Source organism: Coregonus clupeaformis, chromosome 17, assembly GCF_020615455.1.
Source record: "Coregonus clupeaformis isolate EN_2021a chromosome 17, ASM2061545v1, whole genome shotgun sequence".
NCBI lineage: Eukaryota > Metazoa > Chordata > Actinopteri > Salmoniformes > Salmonidae > Coregonus > Coregonus clupeaformis.
The window spans coordinates 72,075,434-72,102,164 of record NC_059208.1 but is presented as its reverse complement, the minus strand read 5'-3'; the positions used below and the strand labels follow the sequence as shown (position 1 = coordinate 72,102,164).

At 43.5% G+C, this 26,731-nt stretch overlaps 3 protein-coding genes across 8 annotated transcripts; 1 reads left to right on the top strand and 2 right to left on the bottom strand.

The window, feature by feature from the left end:
- Positions 1–106: 106 nt before the first annotated feature.
- Positions 107–10,533, top strand: dzank1 (double zinc ribbon and ankyrin repeat domains 1). Of its 5 annotated transcripts, none has more exons than XM_045226511.1 (21): positions 107–352; positions 439–576; positions 771–924; positions 1,189–1,318; positions 1,701–1,749; positions 2,260–2,381; positions 2,837–2,919; positions 3,033–3,150; positions 3,570–3,683; positions 3,896–3,988; positions 4,961–5,083; positions 5,344–5,508; positions 5,952–6,195; positions 6,802–6,905; positions 7,299–7,382; positions 7,605–7,722; positions 8,228–8,322; positions 8,760–8,843; positions 9,128–9,255; positions 9,716–9,790; positions 10,133–10,533. In XM_045226511.1, exons 2-21 carry the CDS (start codon positions 468–470, stop codon positions 10,299–10,301), a joined length of 2,361 nt encoding a protein of 786 aa, XP_045082446.1. In that variant the 5' UTR covers positions 107–352; positions 439–467; the 3' UTR covers positions 10,302–10,533. The 5 variants fall into 5 exon arrangements, with proteins under 5 accessions (XP_045082446.1, XP_045082445.1, XP_045082444.1 ...); XM_045226510.1 differs by having other exon boundaries at positions 132–352; positions 460–576; positions 8,225–8,322; XM_045226509.1 differs by having other exon boundaries at positions 132–352; positions 8,225–8,322.
- Positions 10,534–12,990: 2,457 nt separating this feature from the next.
- LOC121572339 (cysteine-rich protein 2-binding protein) lies at positions 12,991–19,770 on the bottom strand. Its single transcript, XM_041884403.2, has 10 exons — positions 19,515–19,770; positions 19,026–19,147; positions 18,539–18,660; positions 18,111–18,292; positions 17,276–17,701; positions 16,254–16,858; positions 15,837–15,970; positions 15,166–15,341; positions 14,418–14,608; positions 12,991–13,579 (listed from the first exon to the last, which is right to left on the bottom strand). The coding sequence occupies exons 1-10, from the start codon at positions 19,768–19,770 to the stop codon at positions 13,406–13,408; spliced, it is 2,388 nt and encodes a 795-aa protein (XP_041740337.2). The 3' UTR covers positions 12,991–13,405.
- LOC121572341 (protein PET117 homolog, mitochondrial) lies at positions 19,711–20,968 on the bottom strand. Of its 2 annotated transcripts, none has more exons than XM_045226518.1 (3): positions 20,753–20,968; positions 20,280–20,432; positions 19,711–19,794 (listed from the first exon to the last, which is right to left on the bottom strand). In XM_045226518.1, the coding sequence occupies exons 1-3, from the start codon at positions 20,846–20,848 to the stop codon at positions 19,792–19,794; spliced, it is 252 nt and encodes an 83-aa protein (XP_045082453.1). In that variant the 5' UTR covers positions 20,849–20,968; the 3' UTR covers positions 19,711–19,791. The 2 variants fall into 2 exon arrangements, with proteins under 2 accessions (XP_045082453.1, XP_041740339.2); XM_041884405.2 differs by having other exon boundaries at positions 19,714–19,797.
- Between the last annotated feature and the right edge of the window lie 5,763 nt (positions 20,969–26,731).

Sequence of the window (26,731 nt, the reverse complement as noted above, 5' to 3'; positions counted from 1 at the left end):
CTTTCCTCAGCCTATTGTCATCAGTATTTTTGTATTTAGTGAGTGATTGCAAAGCAGTCGGTGCATTTTGTAACAATAACAAAGATGCTTTGATCATGATTATAATGAAAGAGCGTGCGCGACATGCATAGAACGCAATGGATTACATTTCTATGGCGCTAGCATTCAAAGTTCTCCAAGTATTTCAGGAATTGGAAAATAATAGCTAATATAATAAAAGTTGAGAATAAACAATGAAAACATTGTGAATCCTGCCATTGGCTGTGGTGGTTGCTAAGGAGTATGTTTCTCCGTTGCTGCGTCGCATAGGCATTGTAACATCTGCGGTCACTGATCAGCGCAGCTATATCAGGTAAAAAAACGCCTTTATCCCGCTTAAAGACTTTATAATAAAACATATCATTTTTGCAATGGACTAATGAAAATGTTTTTTTATAGCTGAATGCATTTTTATTATAGGACCGAACATGACAGCCGGTTGCATTGCGGTGCCTCTCATCATACCGATTCGAATCCCCCCTCCTGGTAAAGCCAAGCACGAGATAGACATCACAACTCCTGTTGAGATCAAATCAGGTGAAAACATGCGTGTATCCATAATGTGTGGATGATGCTAGTGCATACATGAATATATCTTATGTAGTACATTTATGTTTGAACATTGTTTTCACATTGTTCACTGTTTTTACAATGATATCCACCATGCACTCTTAGATAACATCTGCCCTAGATTCAACGTTTTTTGACAAACAACATATATTGCTTCCTAGATACCCCAGATGTCACTATCTACTACACTCTGAATGGTACTAAACCAGAGGTGACAAAGAGACCAGGGTTTGGAGAGAACAGCACTTTGAAGTATAGCAGACCAATACGCTTACCTGAAGGAAAAGTGTCAGTCAAAGCTCTGGCCATCACCAGGTTGGATTGTGAAAGGATTCTACTAAAATAAATCACACAAAGACATTTATTGTTTCATTGCCATTCAGTCCTGGGTCAAATATGATTTAGTTTTCCCTGTACAGTGGAATCAACATAATAGTCCCAAAAGTGCAAACTCCAAGCAAAATCAAGGATACCCTAAATACTTGATTTATTTGACTGATGTCTGGTGCTGTTATGTTATAATAATTGCTATTATGGATAATTGATGGCTGAAACTGACCTTATGTTTATCTGCCTTAGGGATGGTCGAGAGAGTGCCATTGTCACCAAGCTATTTCTGGTGGAGTATGTGCCCTCAAACGAGCCACCTTCCATTGAGGACAATGAAGATAACTTTCTGAAGGAGTATGAACGAGACCTCCCTAGACAGGTATAGTCAGGTATACAGTATGTGCATGCTAACACTTCATTTCAATGTCGTCTGAAGTTTGACATGTAATGACAGCTTCAGACAAGATATGTCACATTGCCGGTCTGCCATAAATTTGCTATCTAGCTCTAAATCTTTACTAAAACGTCATGCTTCTTCACTGATTTTTTAGGGGGAAGCCTAGCAATGACATGTAACATAACTGACATAACTGTTATTACATGTTAGGCTACGTCAAGCGCTAAGGCATTCTCATGAAAACTGTAGACATTACAATGATGGAGCATTCAAACAAATGTGTTACCATCTGCATCAATATGTGCTGAGGTGAAGCCGAGTATACTGTCACTGTGGATCTATTGTATTGCTCTGTTTCTCACAGGAGATGGGGACAGAGAACGGTTCTGGAGATGCGTCACTGAAGCTTCAAGGTATGTCTAATTTAATAACTTTTACTAATGAGCAATAAACTGCCTAAACAACGTTACAAAGTTAGCTCAAGCCTAATTTCCCTAAAGGGCTATTTCCCAATGCCTTATAAAAGTATTAGTGTCACAAACATTTTTGTGTACACTTGACCATACAGCGGTCATTACTGTAATGTAAGTACTAAATATCATATTCATATGCAATGCACAAGACTGTTATAAACTCAATGTCAGCATTTCTAAATGCTTGTCTCAATAAGTGCAAGCTTCTGTGTCAGTGCATATCATAGAATTAGGAATTAGAATAGGATCTCTATGGTGAAACACTGTCATACTGACATTTACTATATATATATGGAGATTCATATAATACTTATAAACCTTATAACATTCATAAGCTATCAGTAATACCCTTTATAATATGAAGAGGATTATTGCTAGTTTATGGATTTTATGCAGTGTAAGAGCGTGTACTTTTTGGTAATAGTTGTGTGTGTCCTGGGTTCTCTTTAGTGCCAAAGACCAAGGGAGGAGACTCCTACAGGCCCCCTAAAGGTCCACGGTTCCTTAGCAGCCGTCTAGGGCTTGTGTCCCCTGCTCCGGAGCCCATGTCTTCACATCGTTCTCAGACACTGGTACATTCACAACAAATATATTATGAATATTATTTAAGCAATAAGGCACCTCGGGGGTTTGTGGTATATGGCCAATATACCACGGCTAAGGGCTGTATCCAGGTATAAGAACAACCCTTAGCCATGGTATATTGGCCATATACAACACCCCCTTGGACCTTATTGCTTAATTATATTATAGATTATATTATATCATTATTATGGTGATGATGGTGACTGATTATAATATGGTCATTTATCACAATCCGCTAAGAGTTAACAAATACATGAATGTGACCCATGTGGGAATCCAACCCACAACCCTGGTGTTCCAAGTTAGCCTATGGTCATTGGCATACCAAAATAATATATTTTTTCTGTAAGGACATTCAACATAACAGCACAAACAGGCAAATACAGCTTCTTACTTCGAACGCCACAGAACATTAATTATTTGGTGTTAAATGCTCTTTCAGAATGCAAGCTCGGAAGACAGTCCCTTCAAAAACCTGACCAGCACTCAAATGTCAAGGATCCAAAGGGAGACAGACTTTCTGAGGTGAGTGAACAGAAGCAGAGAGAAAGAACGAGAAAAAGCATGAAACAAAGATGCAGAGAGATTGTTTCTAACGGAGAAGCGAATGATCTCTCGCACCTTCTACCTTTCCCCAGGTGTGCTAAGTGCTTGAGCCATCGCCCCTCAGACCCCTTTGCCCGCTTTTGTCTGCATTGTGGCACCGCTGTGATGCCTGTGCCAGGCCAGAGGCTGCCACCCACAGAGGGCGGACAGGTATCACCCCAGTCCTAAAACCACCTTTTACAACTGCTACTGCTACTGTTGTTAACATTTTGTTGATGGCCTACTCTTTGATTGTATGCACATTTTACAGTGTGGCATTTAACTTTAGGTTCATCTTACTGTGTTTATTTTACCCTATTAAGATGCAAAAAAATGGCAACACTAAATAATATGATTTCAAGAAAAATCACGAAAAGGATTTGGAGATATTGCATTATATAGCTGCAAAATTGAAATACAGTTTAGTGTTATTCAGTGTTTTAAGTCGTTTTTCTCCCCTAAGTCACCCAAGGCTAACAGGCCTGTGTTCATTCAGGCCTTTCAATTCAATGTTCAATTTGGCCTGTGTGTTCATTCTGGCATTTCAATTTAATTCAAAGCCAAGGTTTGGGTTTCTCTTTTGTCTTAAGATGGGCTTGTGTGTCCACTGTAAAACAATGGTGCCTGTCAACACCTCCACATGTGTGGTATGTGAGGCCCCCATGAGCCCCCAGCTCCATCCTCAGGCCAGCTTAAGACTCCAGGTAAATATGAAGTTTACTGCCACAAACACTCCGCTTTCAAACACCTTGTGACTTTGCACATATACTTTATTTGCAGGCGTGTTAACATTTACCTTTTCAATCCAAAGCAGTGTAAATGGATTGGTTTTCTCTCTTGCTCTGTCTGTCTGTGTGTGTGTGTGTGTGTGTGTGTGTGTACACCTGTCCTCTCGCTTTCTTTTTCTGTGCTGTAGAACAGGGTGATCTGTCAGTCATGTGGAACCGGAAACCCTCCGCATATCTCAAATTGTGTCACCTGTGAAACTAAACTACTGCAGCCACCCACTGTAAGAGCTCATTGATTGTATTATAGTAGCCTAATTATCCTTATTAGGCTTAGTTTAGACTTGTATAAATGCCTAGATTTTTGTTGTGGTATGTAATTAGTCAGAAAGCAAGCAAACTACAAATATATGTAACCGAGTTGAATTGGGTAAACTCACTTCTCAAGTTGAAAAACCTCCACCCGCAGCATATAATTACTAGCCTTTCGGTAGCGCAGCTGGCTAAGGTGTTTCAAGAGGGCGGTCACATTAGTTTGCAAGACATAAGATTTTTATGATAGCCTAGCGGTTAGAGCTGAAAGGTTGCTGCCTGGTTTGAATATCCGAGCCGACAAGGTGAAAAATCTGTGGATGTGCCCTTGAGCAAGGCACTTAACCCTAATTTGCTCCAGGGGCCCTGTAGTACTATGGCTAACCCTATAAAACAACACATTTCACTGCACCTATCTGGTGTGTGACAATAAAACATATATACTGTACATTATATACTTTAGTTATTGTATAATATGCTACAGACAGCCAGCTTAATGTAACTACACTACACAATATTTTATAGTTGAATATCACACTTACCTTCTGAGGAGTATCTCTCTCAACATATTGAGAGCGTGAACTACCATGTGGAGTTTATACAACCAGGTTTCTCCCATTCCGGTCATACTATTACTACTATTACTAGCACATAGCCACTGGGTCTGCAGGCTTTTGTTCCATCCCAGCACTAACACACCTGTTTCAAATAATGAGCTAGTCATGGTTTCAGTTTGGACTACTTAAATCAGTGGTGTTAGTGATGGGCTGGAACAAAAGCCTGCACATCCAGTAGCTCTCCAGCACCCACCCTGTGATAGACAAGACATTGTGAGTCTTGTGCATTATCAGATGTAGGCCTACATGTTGTGATTGTACACATTAGATTTCATTTATTGAGAAGTCAAGGTGCTACCATAGGTTTTTTGAAAAATTTCTCTTTAGGCTGTTTTGAGTGGTCAGAGTGCCCCGCCGCTTCCATCTGGAGAAGGCAAGATGGTGTCCTGTTCTAAGTGCAGCCGGGTCAACCACTCGGATGCACGCTTCTGTGACTGGTGCGGTTCCAAGGTAAGCATACTACTTGCCCCAACCAACTGTTCCTCCATCCATTCAACCTTCCATTCATTTCACTAAAACAGAATGTTGAAAGCAGCGATGAGGCTGGTTCCACCAGGTTAACATTAGCCTCTAGCAATTTAAACTTCTTCCACTACCATAAACATACTTTTAGACAGCTGAAGCAAGCGCACACATTTTCTTCAGAAAGTGTACCTTTTATCCTCTGTCCGTTTCATTCTCTGTTGTTAACTGGTGCCCATCCCTGCCAGCCTGGCCATTCAGTCAGCTGTTTGATCTGCTCCCGGTGCGGAGCGAGCAGCCACCCCTATGCCAACTTCTGTGGCTCCTGTGGGGTGTTTCTGGAGGGGCCGCCCAGGGGGGAGTCGCGTGCCAGCCTTGCCTATTCCACAGGGGGGAATCTGGAGTTGGAGCGAGTACGTCCCTCGCCATGCCATATTTACTTATATCTAAACAGGGTTGGGGGGTCAATTTCATTTAAATTCAGTCAATTCAGGAATAAACTTAAATTCCAATTACATATTCTTCTCACAGAGAATCATTGAGGAAAATTGGAATTTCAGTTTACTTCCTGAATTGAAATGAAATTGACCCCCACCCTGATCCTAACAACCCTTGTTAAAGGGGCACATGTGTGCGCACACACTCTTAGTCACCAAATGTGATACAGTGGTACATTCTCTGAGTGTTTTGTTAGAGCCATCCTTCCCACAAATTATATTTAAAAAATTCTCTCTCCATTTCTCTTTCTCCCTCTCTGCTTATTTCTCCCCCCCCTCTTCTCTCTCTCTATCACTCTTCCTCCCCCTTTCTTTCTTTCTTTCTTTCTTTCTTTCTTTCTTTTTCTCTGCATCAACAGATGTCCACTCACACCTCTGACGGTGCCACTGCCACCTGGCAGGCTGTGCCCTCCTCCGTTTTCCCCGGTGTGGCGTTGGCCCCGGGACCAGTACGGGCGGACCAGCAGACTCAGACTGTGGGCTTGTTCTACCCATCGGGCACTGAGCTCCACAGGAAGGGCCAGCAGGTGACGCTGGAGCTGAGGAGACAGGAGCAGATGAGGGACCGCAGACCACTGCTCACAGCTATAAGCCCAGGCAGAGGTGACCGCTCGCCAGTGCCTAAATAACTGCTAACCGGTGTAGGGTGAAGTTGCCCCTAGATGCTGATCTTGAGTCAGTTTAGCAATTTCCCCACTAATGATTAAGGTTAGGATTGGGGGAGAGGAAGTTGATCCTAGGGGAAACGTTATCCCAGAGCACTACTAACCCTAATGTAGCGATGGAGGGAGAACAGCTGGAGTGGAGCTTGAACTGGCGACCGTGTGGTTACAAGGCAAAAGCACAGGGCGAGATCATTTTTTGTGCCTCAAAAGCCCAGGCCTCCCGGCAGAGTCAGTAAGACACCTGCATAGATGCACAAGCACTAAGCAACGCTACAGAGCTGACCACTTTCTCAATCAATCCCATTTATTTTATAAAGCCCTTTTCACATCAGCAGTTGTCACAAAGTGCTATACAGATACCCAGCCTAGAGCATGCAATGCAGATGCAGAAGCTAGGAAAAACTCCCTAGAAAGGCAGGAACCTCTTCAACTGTTTTATCGCTTGCACCACGAAGTAGTAAAATAAATGCTGGGGACTCTTTTATTTAGCAACTGTCTCTGACACTTTCGTTCTCCCTTTTATCGCTCTTTCACTCTTCTCTAGGGTACTGGAGGAAGCAGCTGGACCATGTGTGTGCTCACCTGCGCAGCTACACTCAGAACAACACAGAGTTTCGAGCTCTCATAGGGGAGCCTCGCATGGGCCGGGTATGACTAGCCTCTCTTATAACTAATCCAGGCTGTAACCTTGGTAACAGTTTACTGAAAACCAACAGATACAGAATGTTTTATTAGCTTGTATGAACCTTTATGTATTTCTATAACTGTAAGTGAGACAGGATCATCATGATGACACTAAGACGTTAAAAAAGTGTGTCAGATGTTTGACAAGTCTTACAACACATTATATCTGTATCGTAATGCATTAGGTAAAGTGTTATCATTATCTGGAACCAAACACTATCTGTAGCATTGGTTCCAATTCATGCAAATGTCCCCAACAAAGGTATTCATAAAAGGATTCTTTATCCCCAGGACAATGGGGTAAAAATCATCTTTGATGTATGTTCTTGTGCTTCTTGTTTTTTGTTCTCCTTTCAGATGGTTTCAGCTGTGATCCAGGAGGACAACTACGAAGTCAGTTTGAGGATCAACTTTGTCTCTGCCGGACTTGAAAAGACCAAGGTCTTTCATTTTTGCTATGCTATTACACTTTGAAATGGATGCATTTACATTTAAATTTCTGTTATACACTGTAACATGTCACCTGTCAATCGCTTTTAATTTGCTAAATATTGTGGAATTCCTTATGTACTGTGTAAAATATTGCCTTTAGTCAATTCTCCTTTGTCTTGTCTGGAGCATAGTTCAGGCCAAACATAAGGCCCACAACAAATATTTTCTTAGTCCTGTCAGGTAGACGGGATTGAGAAGCCCCTTATCCTATCAGAGAACCGGAACCTCAGCAGTGTGACGGAAGGCATGAACGGCCTAACAGCCAGACAGACCAGCCTGGGTGAGAAAGGTAAACCTACATACTTTTTATTTGAGATATTAATACCATCTACTGTCTATCTTATACTTATCTCTCGGGGACAGACTACGTTTCTATTTAGGGGGGTGGAGACCGGAGACTTCACTAGTCGCGTTAGTATCTTTCTCTCAACCTCTCCTCCCAGACCCTAATTGAGCATCTGACGCAATTACGCAATATTTTATTTATTCTACTGTATCTAGAGTTTGGCACATATCATGATTTTTTACGAGAGACTTACTAAAGTTATATGCCTGACTTCCGTCGCCAGGGGGCATGTGGGGTCCGGAGATGGGAGCATAGACGGCTACACCAGACTCCGGCACTACATGCTTGACTCTTAAGTCAGAATACTACCCTTAGTTATTCGTTGACGTCTCAGAAGTGTTGGTTTAGCTTTTGTATTTGTTTTAGATCATTCTTTGTATTCATGTTAATTTATTTTAGGTACATTTGTATGTATATTCATGTTGTCTGGCTGTGATGACGCTAGTAGGGAGTGAGAACGCTACCTCAAAGTCTGGAGCTTCCAGGAAAACAGTGAAAAACCTCAGTCAGAGCTGGACCTCTGACGTTGCACAGAAACCGCCTGTAAGTTGGACTTTTTCTTAGCTGGGGCTTGGGCTCGGACTCGGAACAATCCAGAAACAGCCCCAAGCCCTTTTGGAGCTCTGAGAGGATCACATATGGTCCACTCGGCCCTCTAATAGACTTAGTAGGACTTTAGGTATATTGCTTTTGCCTGTCAAATCCTTTCAGATCTCCACAAGTACCGAGAGTTTAAGGGATTGGGGTTGTTTCTGGACCGAGCCATTCTTTTGTTTACAGTCGTTTGTGCCTTGGATAAGTGCAAACTTTCTAAAGTGCAGTTCAGTTCAATCCAAGTGCATTATTTCACGGGCATGATCTGTTTCAATGCACATATTCACAGTAGTGCCAGGTCACTGCGTATCTGACTGTAAGTGAATGGTGTTAATGTCCAATGACCTTCATTTGTTATGACAATGTCATTTCTTTCTATTTTCAAGCCATCCAAAGACAGTCTGCTTCTGAGGGAAGTTGGCCCAGATGGCAGGGGGCACATCTCTGTGGTCCAGCAACTGCTTGATGAGGTAACTTAATTAAAGCTGGTGAAAGGAATGTTCATTTTGAGATGCTAGTTAAGAATCTGGCTCGAAGGACCATGAAATAACTACACCGACTGATATAGCTGAGCCGAGCCGAACTGTACTACACTGGCCTGGTTGTACATTCACCAGAGTTGCTGGAATCTTGTTACATCCATGTTAAAGGAATATCAGAGCCAGCACTGTGTAGTTCGCGTCGGCATGGTAGGGTAAAAGTTGTTCTAATTTTCCCTGCTTGTATTGTCCCTAACATGGCGATGTTGTGCCAGGGTGCAGATCCCTCATGCCAGGGGTGTGACGGGCGCCCTGCCCTGGTTGTTGCTGTGCTGCACGAGCACCACGAGGTCCTCCCTGTGCTGGTACAAAGGGGCGCTGACGTCAACCAGCAGTCTGGGCCGTAAGTACAGTGCTAACGGATTCAAGTCGATTTGGGATTGGGCACACAAATAGGTAGGAGGAATAATGGTTGGTTTATACCTACCCAATATAAAATCATGACTTCGGACAGTCTCTTATATGTGAATTACATAATTCCGATTTTTATTCAGATTCTCCCGGAGAATCTTGTCGGAAGTTGTCTCCCGAAGTACTTTAAGCCTGCTACACACTACGCAAACGGAGCGCCGTATACGGTCCGTTCTGAAAAATTCAGCGGCACAAAAGTACATAGAACTCTATGCAAACTACGCTCCGTCTGCGTAGTGTGTATTAGGCTTTACATGTGCATGCGCTGCATCCAACCATTAATCGCACCGGTATACATTTCGTGCTGAAAATACTGAGGTGTTGGACCTGGGACTGTCATTCCAGCATCTTCCCACTTAAAAAACGGTTAAGTTTCTCTCTTTCTTTCATAGGGTGAACAACACCGCTCTGCACGAGGCTGCTGCTCTTGGGAGTAAGGGCTTCCAGTGTGCAGAGACACTATTAGGGTAAGAGACTATCAGCTATATGCTGTATATCGGCATGCTCCGGTTTAGTGCACGCACTTAGGACAGCCCCTAGCCATTGCATAGCCCAGGTCAGGAATTGACTATTTCCAAAATCAGAGTTTCCCAAACTCGGTCCTGGGGGCACATTTAGTTTTTTGCCCTAACACTACGCAGCTGATTCAAATAATCAAAGCTTGATGAAGAGTTGGTTATTTGAATCAGCTGTGTAGTGATAGGGCAAAAACCAAAACGTGCCCCCAGGTTGGGCCCCAGGGCTGAGTTTGGGAAACCCTGCTGTACATAACCAGTCTCAATTCATTTATCCCATCCCAATCCTTTCAGATGCAACGCCAGCATTCGGAAGAAGAACGACAGAGGTCTGACTGCCTATGACTTGGCGGTCACGTCAGAGTGCAGCCCATTGGTGTCTCTGCTAGCTGCTAAGATGGGTCAGAGCATGCTAGACAGACTGGTCAAACCCAGGACTCACCCAAGCCTAGATGCATTCTGAGGACACATAATTAATTGTGTGCATCCTAAATGGCACCCTATTCCCTATAGTGCACTGCTATGGGCCCTGCTCAAAAGTAGTGCACTAAATAGGCAATAGGGTGCCATTTGGGATGCAAACTTCCTCCATGGTGGCCTTAATTGTTGAATGGTCAATTCAGAAAATATATATTCCTCTCCGGCAACTGAGTTAGGAAGGACGCCTGTATCTTTGTAGTGACTGGGTGTATTGATACACCATCCAAAGTGTAATTAATAACTTCACTATGCTCAAAGGGATATTCAATGTCTGCTTTTTGTTATTTGTACCCATCTACTGTACCAACAGGTGCCCGTCTTTGTGGTTGAATCTGTGTTTGAAATTCATTGCTCGAATGAGGGACCTTACAGATAATTGTATATGTGGGGTACAGAGATAAGGTAGTCATTCAGAAATCATGTTAAACACTATTATTGCACAGAGTGAGTCCATGCAACTTGTGAAGCACATTTACTCCTGAACTTATTTAGGCTTGCCATTACAGTGCATTCGGAAAGTATTCAGACCCCTTGACTTTTTCCACATTTTGTTACGTTAAAGCCTTATTCTAAAATTGATTAAATTGTTTCCCCCCCCCCCTAATCAATCTGCACACAATACCCCATAATGACAAAGCAAAAACGTTTTTATTTTATTTTCTTTTACAAATAAAAATATTACATTTACATATGTATTCAGACCCTTTACTCAGTACTTTGTTGAAGCACATTTGGCAGCGATTACAGCCTTGAGTATTCTTAGGTATGACGCTACAAGCTTGGCACACCTATATTTGGGGAGCTTCTCCCATTCTTCTCTGCAGATCCTCTCAAGCTCTGTCAGGTTGGATGGGGAGCGTCGCTGCACAGCTATTTTCAGGTATCTCTAGAGATGTCCAGCTCTGGCTGGGCCACTCAAGGACATTCAGAGACTTGTCCCGAAGCCACTCCTGCGTTGTCTTGGCATTTTCCTGTTGGAAGGTGAACCTTGGCCCCAGTCTGAGGTCCTGAGCACTCTAGAGCAGGTTTTCATCAAGGATCTCTGTACTTTGCTCCGTTCATCTTTCCCTCAATCCTGACTAGTCTCCCAGTCCCTGCCGCTGAAAAACATCTCCACAGCATGATGCTGCCACCACCGTGCATCAAAGTAGGGATGGTGCCCGGTTTCCTCCAGACGTGACACTTGGCATTTAGGCCAAAGAGTTCTATCTTGGTTTCATCAGACCAGAGAATCTTGTTTCTCATGGTCTGAGTCTTTATGTGCCTTTTGGTAAACTCCAAGCGGGCTGTCATGTGCCTTTTACTGAGTGGCTTCCGTCTGGCCACTCTACCATAAAGGCCTGATTGGTGGAGTGCTGCAGAGATGGTTGTCCTTCTGGAAGGTTCTCCTATCTCCAGAGCTCTATCAGAGTGACCATCGGGTTCTTGGTCACCTCCCTGACCAAGGCCCTTCTCTCCCCCAATTGCTCAGTTTGGCCGGGCGGCCAGCTCTAGGAAGAGTCTTGGTGGTTCCAAACTGATCAATGGAAACAGGATGCACCTGAGCTCAATTTCGAGTCTCATAGCAACTGAATACTTATGTAAATAAGGTATTTCCGTTTTTTTATTTGTAATACATTTGTCATTATAGGGTATTGTGTGTAGATTGATGAGGAAAAAAAATAATTTCATCAATTTTAAATTGTAACGTAACAAAATGTGGAAAAAGTCAAGGGGTCTGAATACTTTCCGAAGGCACTGTACAAAGGGGTTGACTACTTATTGACTTAAGACATTTCAGCTTTTCATTTTGAATTAATTAATTCCGCTGACATTATCGAGTATTGTGTGTAGTAAGTAAGAAGTTTTGTATTTGGTCCCATATTCCTAGCACGCAACTACATACAGATTGTGACTCTACAAACTTGTTGGATGCATTTGCAGTTTGTTTTGGTGTTTCAGATGATGTTGTGCCAAATTGAAATGAATGGTAAATAATGTACTGTTTCATTTTGGAGTCACTTTTATTGTAAATAAGACTATAATACATTTCTGAACACTTCTACATTAATGTGGACGCTACCATGATTATGGATAATTGTGAATAATGATGAGTGAGAAAGTTAGAGGCACAAAGATCATACCCCCGAAAAAATGCTAACCTCACCTGTTATTTATTGGTGAGAGGTTAGCATTTTTTCGGGGGTATGATATTTATGCCTCGAACTTTCAGGACTATCCGTACTCCTGGTAGCATCCACATTACTGTAGAAGTGTTTAGAAACATTCTATTCTTATTTACAATAAAAGTGAACATTATTTACCATTCATTAATATTGGGCACAAAATAATCTGAAACGCAACTAAAACAAACTGCAAATGCATCCAACAATTCTGTAGAGTTACAAGCTTGAAGTCATTGCGTGCTAGGAATATGGGAACAAATACTAAACTTTTGACTACTTTAATACACATAAGTCAATTTGTCCAAATACTTTTGGTTCCATAAAATGGGGGGGACTATAACTAAATAAAAGTACTGTAATTTATAAACGGTTCACCCGACATGGATGAAAATACCCTCAAATTAAAGCTGACAGTCTGCACTTCATCTCAGTGCTGGAGTAGAGCCAAAACAGCAAAAAATCGACATTATCTATATTCCAGCAAGCAAATGAAGACAGAATTCAGAATGTGAGTGATTTTGTCTTTATATGAGAATTGCCACTTGGGCTGCAGAATTGTTCAAAAATGTGAGTGTACAAAATTACAATAAAATACCATCCTTCAGGATCTTCTGTGGATCAACAAAAAAAACACCTCACCATAGGTTCTCACAAGTATAATGACCACAAAGAAACAGTGTAACATACAATGGCTACACTGAATAGCACAGGCACTTCCAGATGGTTTTTTTCCTCCTTCTGACTGGCTGCCTGTATAGAAATATAAATACTACAACAGACAAAGCTCCACAGACAATTACAATTTGACTAGTACACTCAATATGGCTACCAGTTCACCAATGGAACGTTAACTTACATGGGAATGTCCATTCTAGTAATTATATTTCTATGGCCTGGATACTGGCCTGTCCCGTTTCCTGTCTCACCGCCGTAGCCGCAGGAAGAATGCGTGTCGGCACTCCTTGCAGTCCAGCGGGTAGTATTTGTCGTAAAAGTCCAAGATGTACTCCTCCGTCTTAAAGCCAAACTTCTGGTATAGGAGCATGGCGGGGTTACTGGCCGAGACGTGTAGAGTGACGTCTTTTCCCATGCAGGTCTGTGGGGGAAAAGAGAACCTTGCCTGAAAAGACAGCTTCCCTTTTTTCGACCACTTAACCTGTGCTGTTGTAGATCGATCCAAATTTAAGTGCATTTCATGGTTATTTATTTATAGTTATTTCTCGCAGTCTCAAGCTGACTTGACTAATTATAATGTAGCCGTAGGGTCAAGTTAGTCCCTGGTCTAAAAACCACTAACCGCCAGTACAGCGACTTTACACTACATGTACAAAACACATTCCTAATATTGAATTGCACCCCCTTTTGCCCTCAGAACAGCCTCAATTCGTCTGGGCATGGACTCTTCAAGGTGTCGAAAGCGTTCCACAGGGATGCCCATGTTGACTCCAAAGCGTCAATGTTGTGTCAAGTTGGCTGAATGTCCTTTGGGTGGTGGACCATCCTTGAAACACACGGGAAACTGTTGAGCATGAAAAACCCAGCAGCGTTGCAGTTCTTGATACACTGAAACCGGTGCGACTGGCACCTACTACCATACACCATTCAAAGGCACTTACATTTTTTGACTTGCCCATTCACCCTCTGAATGGCACACATACACAATCAATGTCTCAATTGTCTCAAGGCTTTAACCTGTCTCCTCCCCTTCATCTATACTGATTTAAGTGGATTTAACAGGTAACACCCTTAAGGGATCATAGCTTTGACCTGGTCAGTCTGTCATGAAAAGAGCTCTATACAATGTGGCTTAGAGACTCTATTAAAGCTGCACTTCACCACTTTATGTAGACACTAGTATAGTGCCCCTTTAATTGCTGCTTGCAACTCTAGTATTGTTGTTTTTAATAGTCATTATTATGATTTTGTTACCATACCTGAATGAGATGGTAGATCATGAATGTAGCGATCCCAGCCCTCCTCCACTCGGGATGCACCAGCAGGAAGGAGATGTAGGCCTCGTTGTACTTCACGTCCGGCACCATGAACCCAAAGCCGATCACCACCTTCTTATAAAGGACCACTACGCTGAAGTCTGGGTACTGGAGACACTCGGAGAGATCCACGCCTGATAAGAGAGCCAGAGAGAAAATCTGCCGTCAATCTAAAACTTTTGAGGGAAATATTTAAAAAGTAGAATAAATATGCAGACTGTTGTATACTTCCATGTGATTTATTTTACAAGGACAATGTTTCCATCTGCATTAACAGGTACATATTTAAAGGGACATTACACTTTAAATCAACGTTTGTCAGATGTTTTATAAGTAGTCTAATATCAAGATGACTCCATGTCCCACAACATGGGTTGTGTAAATCCAGCAATATGCCTCAACCCCAAATGAATGGAAGAGATAAGCACAGACTAAAATCAGGAAATTAAATGGTGCTCACCTTTTCCATTCATTTGGAATTGAGGCATATAGCTTGATCTACACAACAGATGTCCTGGAACGTGGACATATCTCGACACTAGTCTACTTTTGAGGTCTGAAAACATCTGACAGACTTAAATTTTTTAATTAAATGTCCCTTTTAAGTTCCCAGTCTGACATGTACACATTATCTAGTAAAATAAAAAATAAAAATCCAAACTTGATAGTATGGCCCTGTTCAGTCTCCTACCTGGCCAGAAGATGTCGTGGCACATGGAGTTAACAGAGGGGATGTGGTTGGGCCGTACGTAACAGTAGTCGATGGGGGCCTCTGGCTCGGGGACCCAGCGGGGCTCTTTCCTGTGGGGGTAGGCACGGATCTCCGCCAACAGCTTCAGCTTCATAGGCTTGTTCTCGTAGTCCCTCCTGGTGATGGATTCATTAGTGCACACCGTAGCAAAACATTTTGCAATGGAAAACATTTCGTAACAAAAACAAGTTTCTTATTGAAGAAGTTCAAGTAGTCCCTCTCCGTTTCAGTCCATTTGTTTTGATTTGGTGTCTAGTGAATACGACCCAGGAGATTGGATAGAAAATAAATGCCATGAATAGAGCCAACATGATTCTTTAATTTATGTGTCAGAGAGGAATGACTATTCTTCACAATGTATTTCAATCTGATTGTAACAAAAATATTGGGTACGTTCAGGGGCACGTTCAGGAGGGCTACATACTGCACGTTACAGATAAAAATGAATAGAGCCAAAATAATATTGACTCCTTCCATGCTGTGATTGTTATACCTCACCTTGAGTATCAGGGTTTAATTACAGGTTAATGTCATAGGTCAGGTGGTCACAAATGTCTCTTACCATATTAGGGGTATAAGGCTGCATGTGGAGGTAACAGCGTGTGGCATACCTTATGAAGGGTTTGAGGGTGCGGGAGGTGTACGGGCTCTTGATGCCCTGGTCTACGCTGGCGTCGGAGCCCATGAGCCGGTGCCAGAAGGACACTGTGGGCTGGTGGTACCCTCTTCTGCTGGACACCGTCGTCTAAAGGGATCAAATGCATTCCATAGACGTGTGATCGAAGCAAAAGATGTATCACGCATGTGATGTAATGTGTTTGGAAATATTCCAACCATTCCTCTCGTTCTCGTTCTTCTAGTTCGTGACCGCTCATAACAAATCGGAATTTAATCATAGTCATAATAATAATAAATGCCACATAGCAGACTTTTTATCCAAAGCGATCAACAGTACAGAGAGTGCATACATTTGTGTGTGTGATCTGTGCACGAATTTGACATCTGTGCTCGTGGTAGTGAAGGCGTACCTGGAAGCGGTCGAGGATTCGGAGGTCGTGGCTGGTGGTGTGGTACTTCCCCACGCCGGAGCCCCCGTAGCGGCCCTGTCCCCCCTCCTGGGCCCCGTACACCCCTCCCACCAGACTTAGGGTGGCGCTGACCGCCTGGTCGATGTCCAGCAGGGGGAGCCCTCTCTGGCGCTTGGCCTGCCTCACCAGTAGCTTCCTGTGCAGCCGCTTGGCCTGCGCAGTCACCGCCAGCGCCTGCGGACAGGCCTCCAGGCGCCGCAGCAGCACGCGCTCCTCATACAGGCTGAGGGGGGCAAACCGGGGCTCTGAGGGGGACGAACCCTCCCCCTTCTCTGTTAGGGCCCCCCTCCTCTCCCCGCCACCCCGCGCCCCCCTGGCCACGTTGGATTGACCTTCGCCGTGCCCCCGCCTTTCGTCGTCTTCATCGTCCTGGCCGCGGCCCTCCTCATCGTCACTCTCTGCTTCCTGCTTGATGTGCGCCCCTGCCACCCCTGGCTGCATCTTCTTGCGAACGACAAGGGCGCCAGTGCCCAGGGACATGCTGGGTGAGGGGATGTACTCGATGCCGGGATCGATGACGCCTTCGCCGTCCAGCTCCTCGTCATCTGGAGTTCCAAATCAGAAATGGGAAATATTAACGGTTTCCAGCCATTCACTGATCATTTCAACTAATTATATACCACTTGGTTTTTGAGGAATATGATTTATGATATGTTACTCTCATGGAAAGTCATTAATTCCTATAGCACTACAGACTGATACTGTATATCATAGAAATTAATTGATATTGGCATGGAATGCACCTTGAGATATTGCTCCATTGTTGACGTGTTTTTGTTGGTGGGCCCACCCACAAATCGTACATTGTGGCATTAAATGCTATCAGACACCATTTTTCATCTTGCCCCTGTGGGCCAAATTTGGACTGCTTACCACTAAAACAATGACTATTTTGAATGGTGCCTTTCATTTTCTATCTAGACTAAAAACTCAGAGAGATCAAGGGGACCCCGACTTCTTACCGTGAAAGAGCGCCATCGGTGGCATGACGTCAGGGATGAGGTCAGCCTCCGACAGCAGGCTGGGCGTGGCCGAGTGGGAGGCGGGGGTGCCGGGCGCAGAGAAGTCCGGAGAGGGCGATGGCGAGGGGCTGGTGAGTGGCGTTCGGTCTGAGGAGCTCATTGAGGAGAAGTCCACCACCTCGCCTTTCTCCAGGACCAAGTCGGGTCGCCGCCCGCCGCCACGGCCGCTGAACTTCACGGGTGTGGAGGAGGCGCTGCGATCCATGTACCCCGCAGCCTCCTTCTGCGCCCGCCGGATGTCCTTGGCCTCGTGGGTTCGTGAGCGCTTTTCTTTCAGCTGCATGGCGCTCTCCACCGGATTCCGGCCTGCGCGCTTCCGTAAGCCTTCCACCGTGATGATGGGGTCCAGGGTTGGCTTGGAGGCGGCTGAGAAAGTAACAAACACCAGCTAAGCAAATGGTTAAACAAAAAGGGCTCTAAATGCTCAATCAAAAACACATGCATTTACAGTCGCCTGGAAGGGTGAATTTATTTTGGACTCCACTTCAACAGTAGCTGGTTATCCCTAAAAAAAATGTAATTGATTTGCACAACAGACTTTGCACAATTCTGCAAACTGCTTAGGGTTAACTACCTCTACCAATAGAAGCACACATTTTAATTTGTAATATTCCTGTCATTTTTAAAGTCAAGGTCCCCCTCCGTCCTTGACTTTTCCTAAATAAGTATATTTAACACAATGACGTTGTTATAATTTCAATTTCACAAAATAATCCTTTGGTTGTGTCTGAAATGTAAAAACCGTATGGTTAGTTCTGAGTGTTCCGCAGTTCACCTTTAGACTTTAGGGAGGCCACAGAGGACTTGTCCCCATCTGGGCGCAGGGTGGGTGGACGGTTCTGCACCAGCTTCCACCAGCCCGGCTCGCCAAACTCCTGGGCCCCTGAGCGGAAGAATGTGGGGCTCCCCACCGACAAACAGCCCGCCACTGTGCTCCACCACGTGGAAGTCTTCTTTCTGCAGGTAATGGTGAGGCGTCAAAAACTCTCTCAATTTACAAAATACTAGACTTGTAAAGAAAAATTAAAACATAGCTCTTTTTTCCACAAAGGTTGGGTCAAGTTCCAAATCTGTCCGCTCTTGATATTCTGATAAGTGACTGAGCAATTATCAGGTTTTCTGTTTATATTTTTAGGGTTGATTGCAAATTGTTATCAAAATCTTACCAACTGACAACCAAATTAATGTTGTTTTCTTTCTAACCTGGTCCCCAGTAGGAAGGTCCAGTGTCTCCCAATGAAGGCACAGATGTCCTCCTTCCATCTGAAGTAGCCTTGGCGCCCCGTGCCCTCCAACGAAAGGTTGTACATGGCCAACATAACTACCTGAAATAAAACAGACAACACACCAAACTGCAATGAAAACCAGGAAAATAAAATATGACATTCTTTCAGTACTCATTTCAGAGGGCTGTTGCCGAAAACAAATATAATCAAAGCAATAAAGTCCACAGCAATATACAATATATAGTACTTTGCAATTTTATACTTGTCCATACTGTAGATAAGGATCTTGCCCCATATATTTAGCCAATAGATGCAATGGAACAATTAAATTATATTTACTTTTCACGTAAAGCCCCATTTTGTTTAAGGTGTCCCTTTTAACCTTGTTCATATCTTATGTAAACTGCAATGCAAATCAGTTCTTTATTGTAAACTGCCAAAGTGCTTCATTGTGGCACATGTACCTGTTGCCAGGTGAGTCTCATCCTCTCAAAGGTCTCCTTGCCATCTTCTGTACAGTCATAGCAGGTGAACTTGAAGAAGTTATCTCCTTTCAGGTAGCTGGGTTGCTCTCCGTGCAGCTGTGCTGAATGGTGGGGAGGAGAATAAAAAGACTGCTAAGAGACAAGGCATTCTGTTCATTTAATTCTCATTTTTTATTTGAAAAGCATGTACGGTGCAACAGGACACGACGTGACATCCAAATATTGACTTGTGCGAATTTATAGAGAAAAGCTGCAGCACTTTTTAATATCTATGGATGGACAGATAAGGCCAACCCCACTGAAATCACTGAGGAAATAACTGCGCAAAACATACTTTGTCCAAATCGTACTGACAAATTTGCAAGTGTTAAGTGATATTGAGAAAGAACGATGCCCCGTCGCAGGGAGAGGTTGCTCTCCCTCCCTGCTGTCGGTGCGCCCCCAGGGGCTGCCTGGCCGGCCTCTCACCGGTGGGGATCCACTTGTGGCACTTGTCACAGTAGAAGGCCATGTCCTCGTTCCAGCCACCCTCGGCGTCCTCCCCCAGGTCGCTGTTGAGCGAGTCACCGCTCTGGTCGTGCGAGAGGTCCACCGAGGCCTGGTCTTCCTCCACGATGAGCAGCGTCTCGCCCTCCACCTCACCCTCCTCCAGCCCCTCCGAGGCGGAGGTGCACATGGCCTCATCTTCCACTTGGCCCCTCTGCTCACCACCACTTTCCATCATCACCAGGTGGAGTCAGGCAGTCTACTGCTGTGCAGAGAGAGGTTTAGTTTTAGTTTTACCAGTCAAAATTGTGTAAGGAGATTTTAAAATGAAAGCAGTATGATTCAGGGATTCCTTATTCTGTGAGAGAAATCATGACATTACCTACTACCTAACTACAAACTATGTATAGCCTACCTTTAGGGAACTAACTGCATGCCACACATAGGCCTACATGTTTTTCAAAACCAGTGACAATCAATAGCTATCCAGAAGGGTGGCAATGGCTTCTGCAGTGTCAGCTAGTTTACTTTTCCTCCAAACCCGTAATTGATAAATAATTGGCCAGAGAATCTACAAAGACGTCAATTGTAAAAGGCAAGGGTTTACATTTGCATAAAGACAGCCCAGCCCAGTTCGAAAGCAAACTACGGTGTACTACATTGCTTTATCAATATTTCAACACGAACATTAGCCATAGCTGCACTACATAAGAATTGTGAAGGCTGTCAAAGTAGTTGTTGTTATGCCTGGGGTTGGTCGGAGTCCTGTCGCCCCAATTCTCTCCTGTCGCGCTCTGCCTTGAGCTCCTTGGTCAGACTTCTTTGTTGTTCGAGCACTCGCAGGTTCTCGCTCTTCCTCTCCAAACGTTCAATGTCTCTAAGTACTCCCTCATGAAGTTTCTGATGGACAAACAAAACGGCCACTGTAAGAGCTGCTCTGTCTAAAATTATGGCTAGAGGTGTTGTTGCTAGCTAGCTACCGTTAGCTGTCTGCTAGCAGAAAAGCATGCAGATGCTAACTCTAGTTAGCTAAAGTTAGCTAAGCTAAAGGTAATGTTTCTGCTTACAACTTTCTCAATGTAGCTAAGTTGCAACTGACTTTTGCATGGGAAACATTGCACCATACTATGACATATGGCTAGTTAGCTAGCTAATGTTATCTAGGAATTGGAGTGTACAGTAATTGAGCTGGTCCGCAGGCTAGCTATCTAATTGTTTACCTCTTGGTCCCAGTTTTGTTTGAGATGCACTCCTGCAACGGTGCTGACTGTAAGTATCACAGAAACGCCTAGAACAACTTTAGAGATTGTAGACATAGCTAGCTATCTAGTATTGCATGTAGTTTGGAGACACAGGGAATTGCTAAACTAGGGTTGGATAACGTCAGGACAGGACATCTCAGAAATGTGTCGAGGTCGATGAGTTTAGGCTGTAGAGTAGAGTACCGACTCTGGAGACAGTCGAACAAATCGATTTAATCGACTTTCTGAACAATTATCCAATAAATAATAATAATAATAATAATGCAAATATTCTGGACATAAAACACGAATTAAATCATGTGAAATAACATACAAAATGTGTTTAAAGTCTTCAATATAAGTGGCTAGATGTGATCCACACTGGACACTGATGCATATGCAAAATATTTTATTAAAGGAAAATGCTCTCAACCATTGCTTTCAACCATGGGGCGGCAGGTAGCTTAGTGGTTAAGAGCGTTGTGCCAGTAACCGAAAGGTCGCTGGTTCTAATCCCTGAGCCGACTAGGTGAAATATCTGTCGATGTGCCCTTTAGCAAGGCACTTAACCCTAATCGCTCTGGATAAGAGCGTCTACTAAATGACTAAAATTTAATCTTTGTAGTTGTAAATATTTGATGCAAGGCGAATAGTTCATATTTGATAATTGTGCTGTTTGACACTTTCAGGGTACAGAAGGTGATAACACAGATGAAAGGTATCTGCCTTGCTATCATCACTTAAAAATAAACTTTGAGACACATATCCTGAGATATAGTTGAAATCCGCTAAAATTATATTGCTAGTTTTGGTTAATTGATTTTTGCTATGATAGTCGTGTCATGCAACTGCCACCCCCCCAGTGTTGCCAACTTAGCGTCTTTGTCGCTATATTTAGCGAGTATTCAGACCCCTCTAGCGACACATTTTCAAAAAAGCGACTAGTGACAAATCTAGCGTCCATCACAATTACATGCACATGGCAAATTAGGTCATGACGTCATTTAGCGACTTTTAGGACAGCCAATAGCTACTTTCCTTACAGAGGAGTTGGCAACACTGTACCCCACTCATTTGTCAATGACAAACGGTGGCATCCTGGTCTGGTTGTGATCTCAAACATTGCCAGGCATGTTGGCTCATTCATACAACCAAAAAACATACAAAGCCAGGTTCGACTTGCTGAAGAACTACAGTAAGCAGTTAGAAGAAAGCCTTGTGAAACTTTGTGAATAGTCATCCATTGAAACTAAAGACATGTAATGCACTCGTGGCCGCGCACTTCCTCCAGGACTGCCGCGCAGAGACTCAAGAGATTGAACTTCACAGACTTCACACCATTAGTTGAGATTATTAGATCAACGTTTTTTCTGTGATCGAACCAACATTATATCAGCCCCCTTTCAATGCAACAAACCAAAACAAATCTATCTTTGAAAGATTTAGTCTGTGATTTTGTTGTATGCAGAGCCAGAGCACAACGGAGTAGAATTCTATAGGCAGGGGTAGCCCACGTCTTTCAATCACCCGCGAGTGAATGCGCATTTCAGATCAGTTAAGATCATAGAGCAGAAGCCGCGCGTGTGCACATTTGTTGATATTCTTTGCTAGTTAGCGAGTTATTAGCCCAGTTATAGAGAAGTACAGGTCAGCAATGGAGAGTTACTGCTTCCTACAAGAGCACAAAATGTGTAGGCTACATTTCATGCTGTCTTTGAAAAGGTAGTCAGGTAAAAAGCTAATGTCTTAATTAAAGGGGCAGTGTTATATTTTGAAACAGGCTTGAATATGCAAATAAGCCAATAGGCAGAGGGGCAGCCTACTGTACATTGTCTAATTCTCTGTATGGTAATAATATATATATATTTTTTTGTAAAGTGGTTTCTTACATCATACAACACAATACAATGCAATTGACAGTCACCAATTTGGCCCATGGTGTTTCAGACCAAGTACAAATCATTCATTAATGTCAAGCCCTTCATAATGTAAACATTTCATACATGCTATTTCCATGTGAAAATGTTATGGCATTTGCTCCATTGGTTTTGTTGGTAGGCCTACATTATGCTCAAATAACCACAATAGCCTATTGGCTACTGTCTAAAACTGTAAGGGTACAGCCTCACTGTAAACACGCGCCGGAAGTTGCACAAAGTTCTCACAATGTTCAAGTTTCTGCTCACAATACCTAAAATTTGCTCAGTGCCCCAAAAATTAGAGGGAACATGGCTCTTGTCTATCACTGCCCCTATCCCATGAGCTTCTACTGGTACATGTAACCACAGGAGCTCCCCTTTCTGCACATTATGTAACATTACATAATAATGTACATAAAACACAGCCGTGGCAACTCACTTTCGGATGAAAAGCTGAAAAATGTACAGCACCTCCCCTCTCCTATCTAACAATGTTAATTCATGCACTCAGACCTCCCGAATATGCAACACTGCTCTGACTGAATTTTGAAAGGATCGGTCTGAGAGTTTTTGTTTCAGTTTATGCGTGAATGTGTCTGTACTCTTTAATGTATCCCACATCCCCCTCCCTCCCCTCAATGTGTCTTGAGCTAAAAACCTAAGTGGACGTTTCAGCACAGTACACAATGTTCCAAATCCCACTGCTACAGGAACTCAGCATTTTCCTGAAAGAGTATACGTTTTGCTTGCAAAGACTGATGTGTTGCAGCATCTAAGAATTATTGATCAGAAATTGATTTTTTTAGTTAGATTTTTTTTTGCTTCATGTTGACTTTGGTAAATATTGTTTTTAGCATTTTGGATGTAGCTCAATTGAAAGATGGAATAACTGAATCCCACTTTGAGTGTACTACTTAAGTTCATAAAAAATAAGAAAGCTTCTCAGAAATAGGAACTGATCATTGCTTCATACAGAAACTAAATGAACCGTTCTCTCTGCCATTGTTGCATTTGTTGTTGGTGAAATATGAAGTTTGATCTGATATTCGAAAAGGATCACGAAGCAGTCACTAAGTTCATGCTTTACTAAGATGACACCAGACCTTAAACGTTATCTTGTCTTGACAAACCTTTGGCATGTTAGAGTCATTTATGTACCAGAGATTTTTTAACCTTTGCTTTTGTCCAGCCTCTCGCTGCACTAGTGTGTTGGGGGGGGGGACTTTTCCCTGGCATTATCAACGCCTGTGACAGTTAAAGCAAACAGTCAGACTTCCCAAATATATTTGACCGCCCCAACTATGCCCCTCTTCTGTTTAACTTCCTAAAAATGCAATTACCAGATGTCACATTTCCCATGAGCCTCGGGGATTTGGGTCATGTTTATGAGGGCATGCAATGGAATGCTCTTTAAAACGTTTTTGCAACAGAAAATGAGAATGAGCGTTTCTTATTGGACAAGGGCAAGTAGCCCCTCCCTGTTTGGGTCCGTTTTCTCCCATTTGGTGCCTAATGAACATGACCCAGGTCTGCATGCCATGTAGTGTACTCTAAACCGAGTCAAAATCCTGCCTCATATTTGGGATTTTTGGCAGACGTTTCACCAGTTCATCAGCAGTATTTGATAACTGTGTTCTTGGCACACGTTTGCACTGTGCAAACCTCTGCTGTTTTGGCAGGATATCACTTAGGAGTGGGCGAACTTGATTACAAACAAACCTACTCCAAATGTTCACTGTTGCATATCTTTTTTTAAATAATGACACACTACAAAATAGGCCTACTTATTTTCTCATGATTCCATTCAATGCTAACCCAAAATAGCAATTTCTGTCACTTTCTTGGCATGTGTATCTTTGGCATCCATCTGCACCCACCAACAATTATAGAAACTAGACTAGAGTGTCCAATATGTTTTTCAAGCAAACGTGCTGAGCAAACACTTAATTTCCCATGGTGTAGCTTCTGGGCAAATAAAAAAAAGTCCTTTGTCCTCCTCAGAACTCCGATAGAAATTATCTTCCCAATGATCAGTTTTCCCAGGTTCTATCAGAGAAATGTGGAGTGTTGTGTCTATTCCTGAGAATGTGAGGTCTACGTGCCGAATCAGTTCATATTTATTGCATAAACATTTAGATTGACTGCAGAACACACGTGTTCAAGACACAACTGTTTTCATCAAGTTTTTCTCAGGATGTTTACTATAAAACACCTATTGAAAACCTTTTGATTACCCACAGTCCCTCATACACTGCTCAAAAAAATAAAGGGAACACTAAAATAACACATTCTAGATCTGAAAGAATGAAATAATCTTATGAAATACTTTTTTCTTTACATAGTTGAATGTGCTGACAACAAAATCACACAAAAATGATCAATGGAAATCAAATGTATTAACCCATGGAGGTCTGGATTTGGAGTCACCCTCAAAATTAAAGTGGAAAACCACACTACAGGCTGATCCAACTTTGATGTAATGTCCTTAAAACAAGTCAAAATGAGGCTCAGTAGTGTGTGTGGCCTCCACGTGCCTGTATGACCTCCCTACAACGCCTGGGCATGCTCCTGATGAGGTGGCGGATGGTCTCCTGAGGGATCTCCTCCCAGACCTGGACTAAAGCATCCGCCAACTCCTGGACAGTCTGTGGTGCAACGTGGCGTTGGTGGATGGAGCGAGACATGATGTCCCAGATGTGCTCAATTGGATTCAGGTCTGGGGAACGGGCGGGCCAGTCCATAGCATCAATGCCTTCCTCTTGCAGGAACTGCTGACACACTCCAGCCACATGAGGTCTAGCATTGTCTTGCATTAGGAGGAACCCAGGGCCAACCGCACCAGCATATGGTCTCACAAGGGGTCTGAGGATCTCATCTCGGTACCTAATGGCAGTCAGGCTACCTCTGGCGAGCACATAGAGGGCTGTGCGGCCCCCCAAAGAAATGCCACCCCACACCATGACTGACCCACCGCCAAACCGGTCATGCTGGAGGATGTTGCAGGCAGCAGAACGTTCTCCACGGCATCTCTAGGCTCTGTACGTCTGTCACGTGCTCAGAGTGAACCTGCTTTCATCTGTGAAGAGCACAGGGCGCCAGTGGCAAATTTGCCAATCTTGGTGTTCTCTGGCAAATGCCAAACGTCCTGCACGGTGTTGGGCTGTAAGCACAACCCCCACCTGTGGACGTCGGGCCCTCATACCACCTTCATGGAGTCTGTTTCTGACCGTTTGAGCAGACACATGCACATTTGTGGCCTGCTGGAGGTCATTTTGCAGGGCTCTGGCAGTGCTCCTCCTGCTCCTCCTTGCACAAAGGCGGAGGTAGCAGTCCTGCTGCTGGGTTGTTGCCCTCCTACGGCCTCCTCCACGTCTCCTGATGTACTGGCCTGTCTCCTGGTAGCGCCTCCATGCTCTGGACACTACGCTGACAGACACAGCAAACCTTCTTGCCACAGCTCGCATTGATGTGCCATCCTGGATGAGCTGCACTACCTGAGCCACTTGTGTGGGTTGTAGACTTCGTCTCATGCTACCACTAGAGCGAAAGCACCGCCAGCATTCAAAAGTGACCAAAACATCAGCCAGGAAGCATAGGAACTGAGAAGTGGTCTGTGGTCACCACCTGCAAAACCAGTCCTTTATTGGGCGTGTCTTGCTAATTGCCTATAATTTCCACCTGTTGTCTATTCCATTTGCACAACAGCATGTGAAATGTATTGTCAATCAGTGTTGCTTCCTAAGTGGACAGTTTGATTTCACAGAAGTGTGATTGACTTGGAGTTACATTGTGTTGTTTAAGTGTTCCCTTTATTTTTTTGTTTAAGTGTATTTCTCCCTCTGCCTCTCTCCTCCAGGTTCATTTTAACAACATTGAAAATCTACCTCTTTATCAGTGTAAATACAGATCCTCTTCTAAAGTGGAATGACAGTCTGAGGTGCAAAGGTTTACCAGTTCTGCATGGAGGAGAAAAGAGAGAGAGAGCACGAGAGAGGGAGGGTGGAAATGACCCACAAACATGTTTGTTTTTTCACCCCCC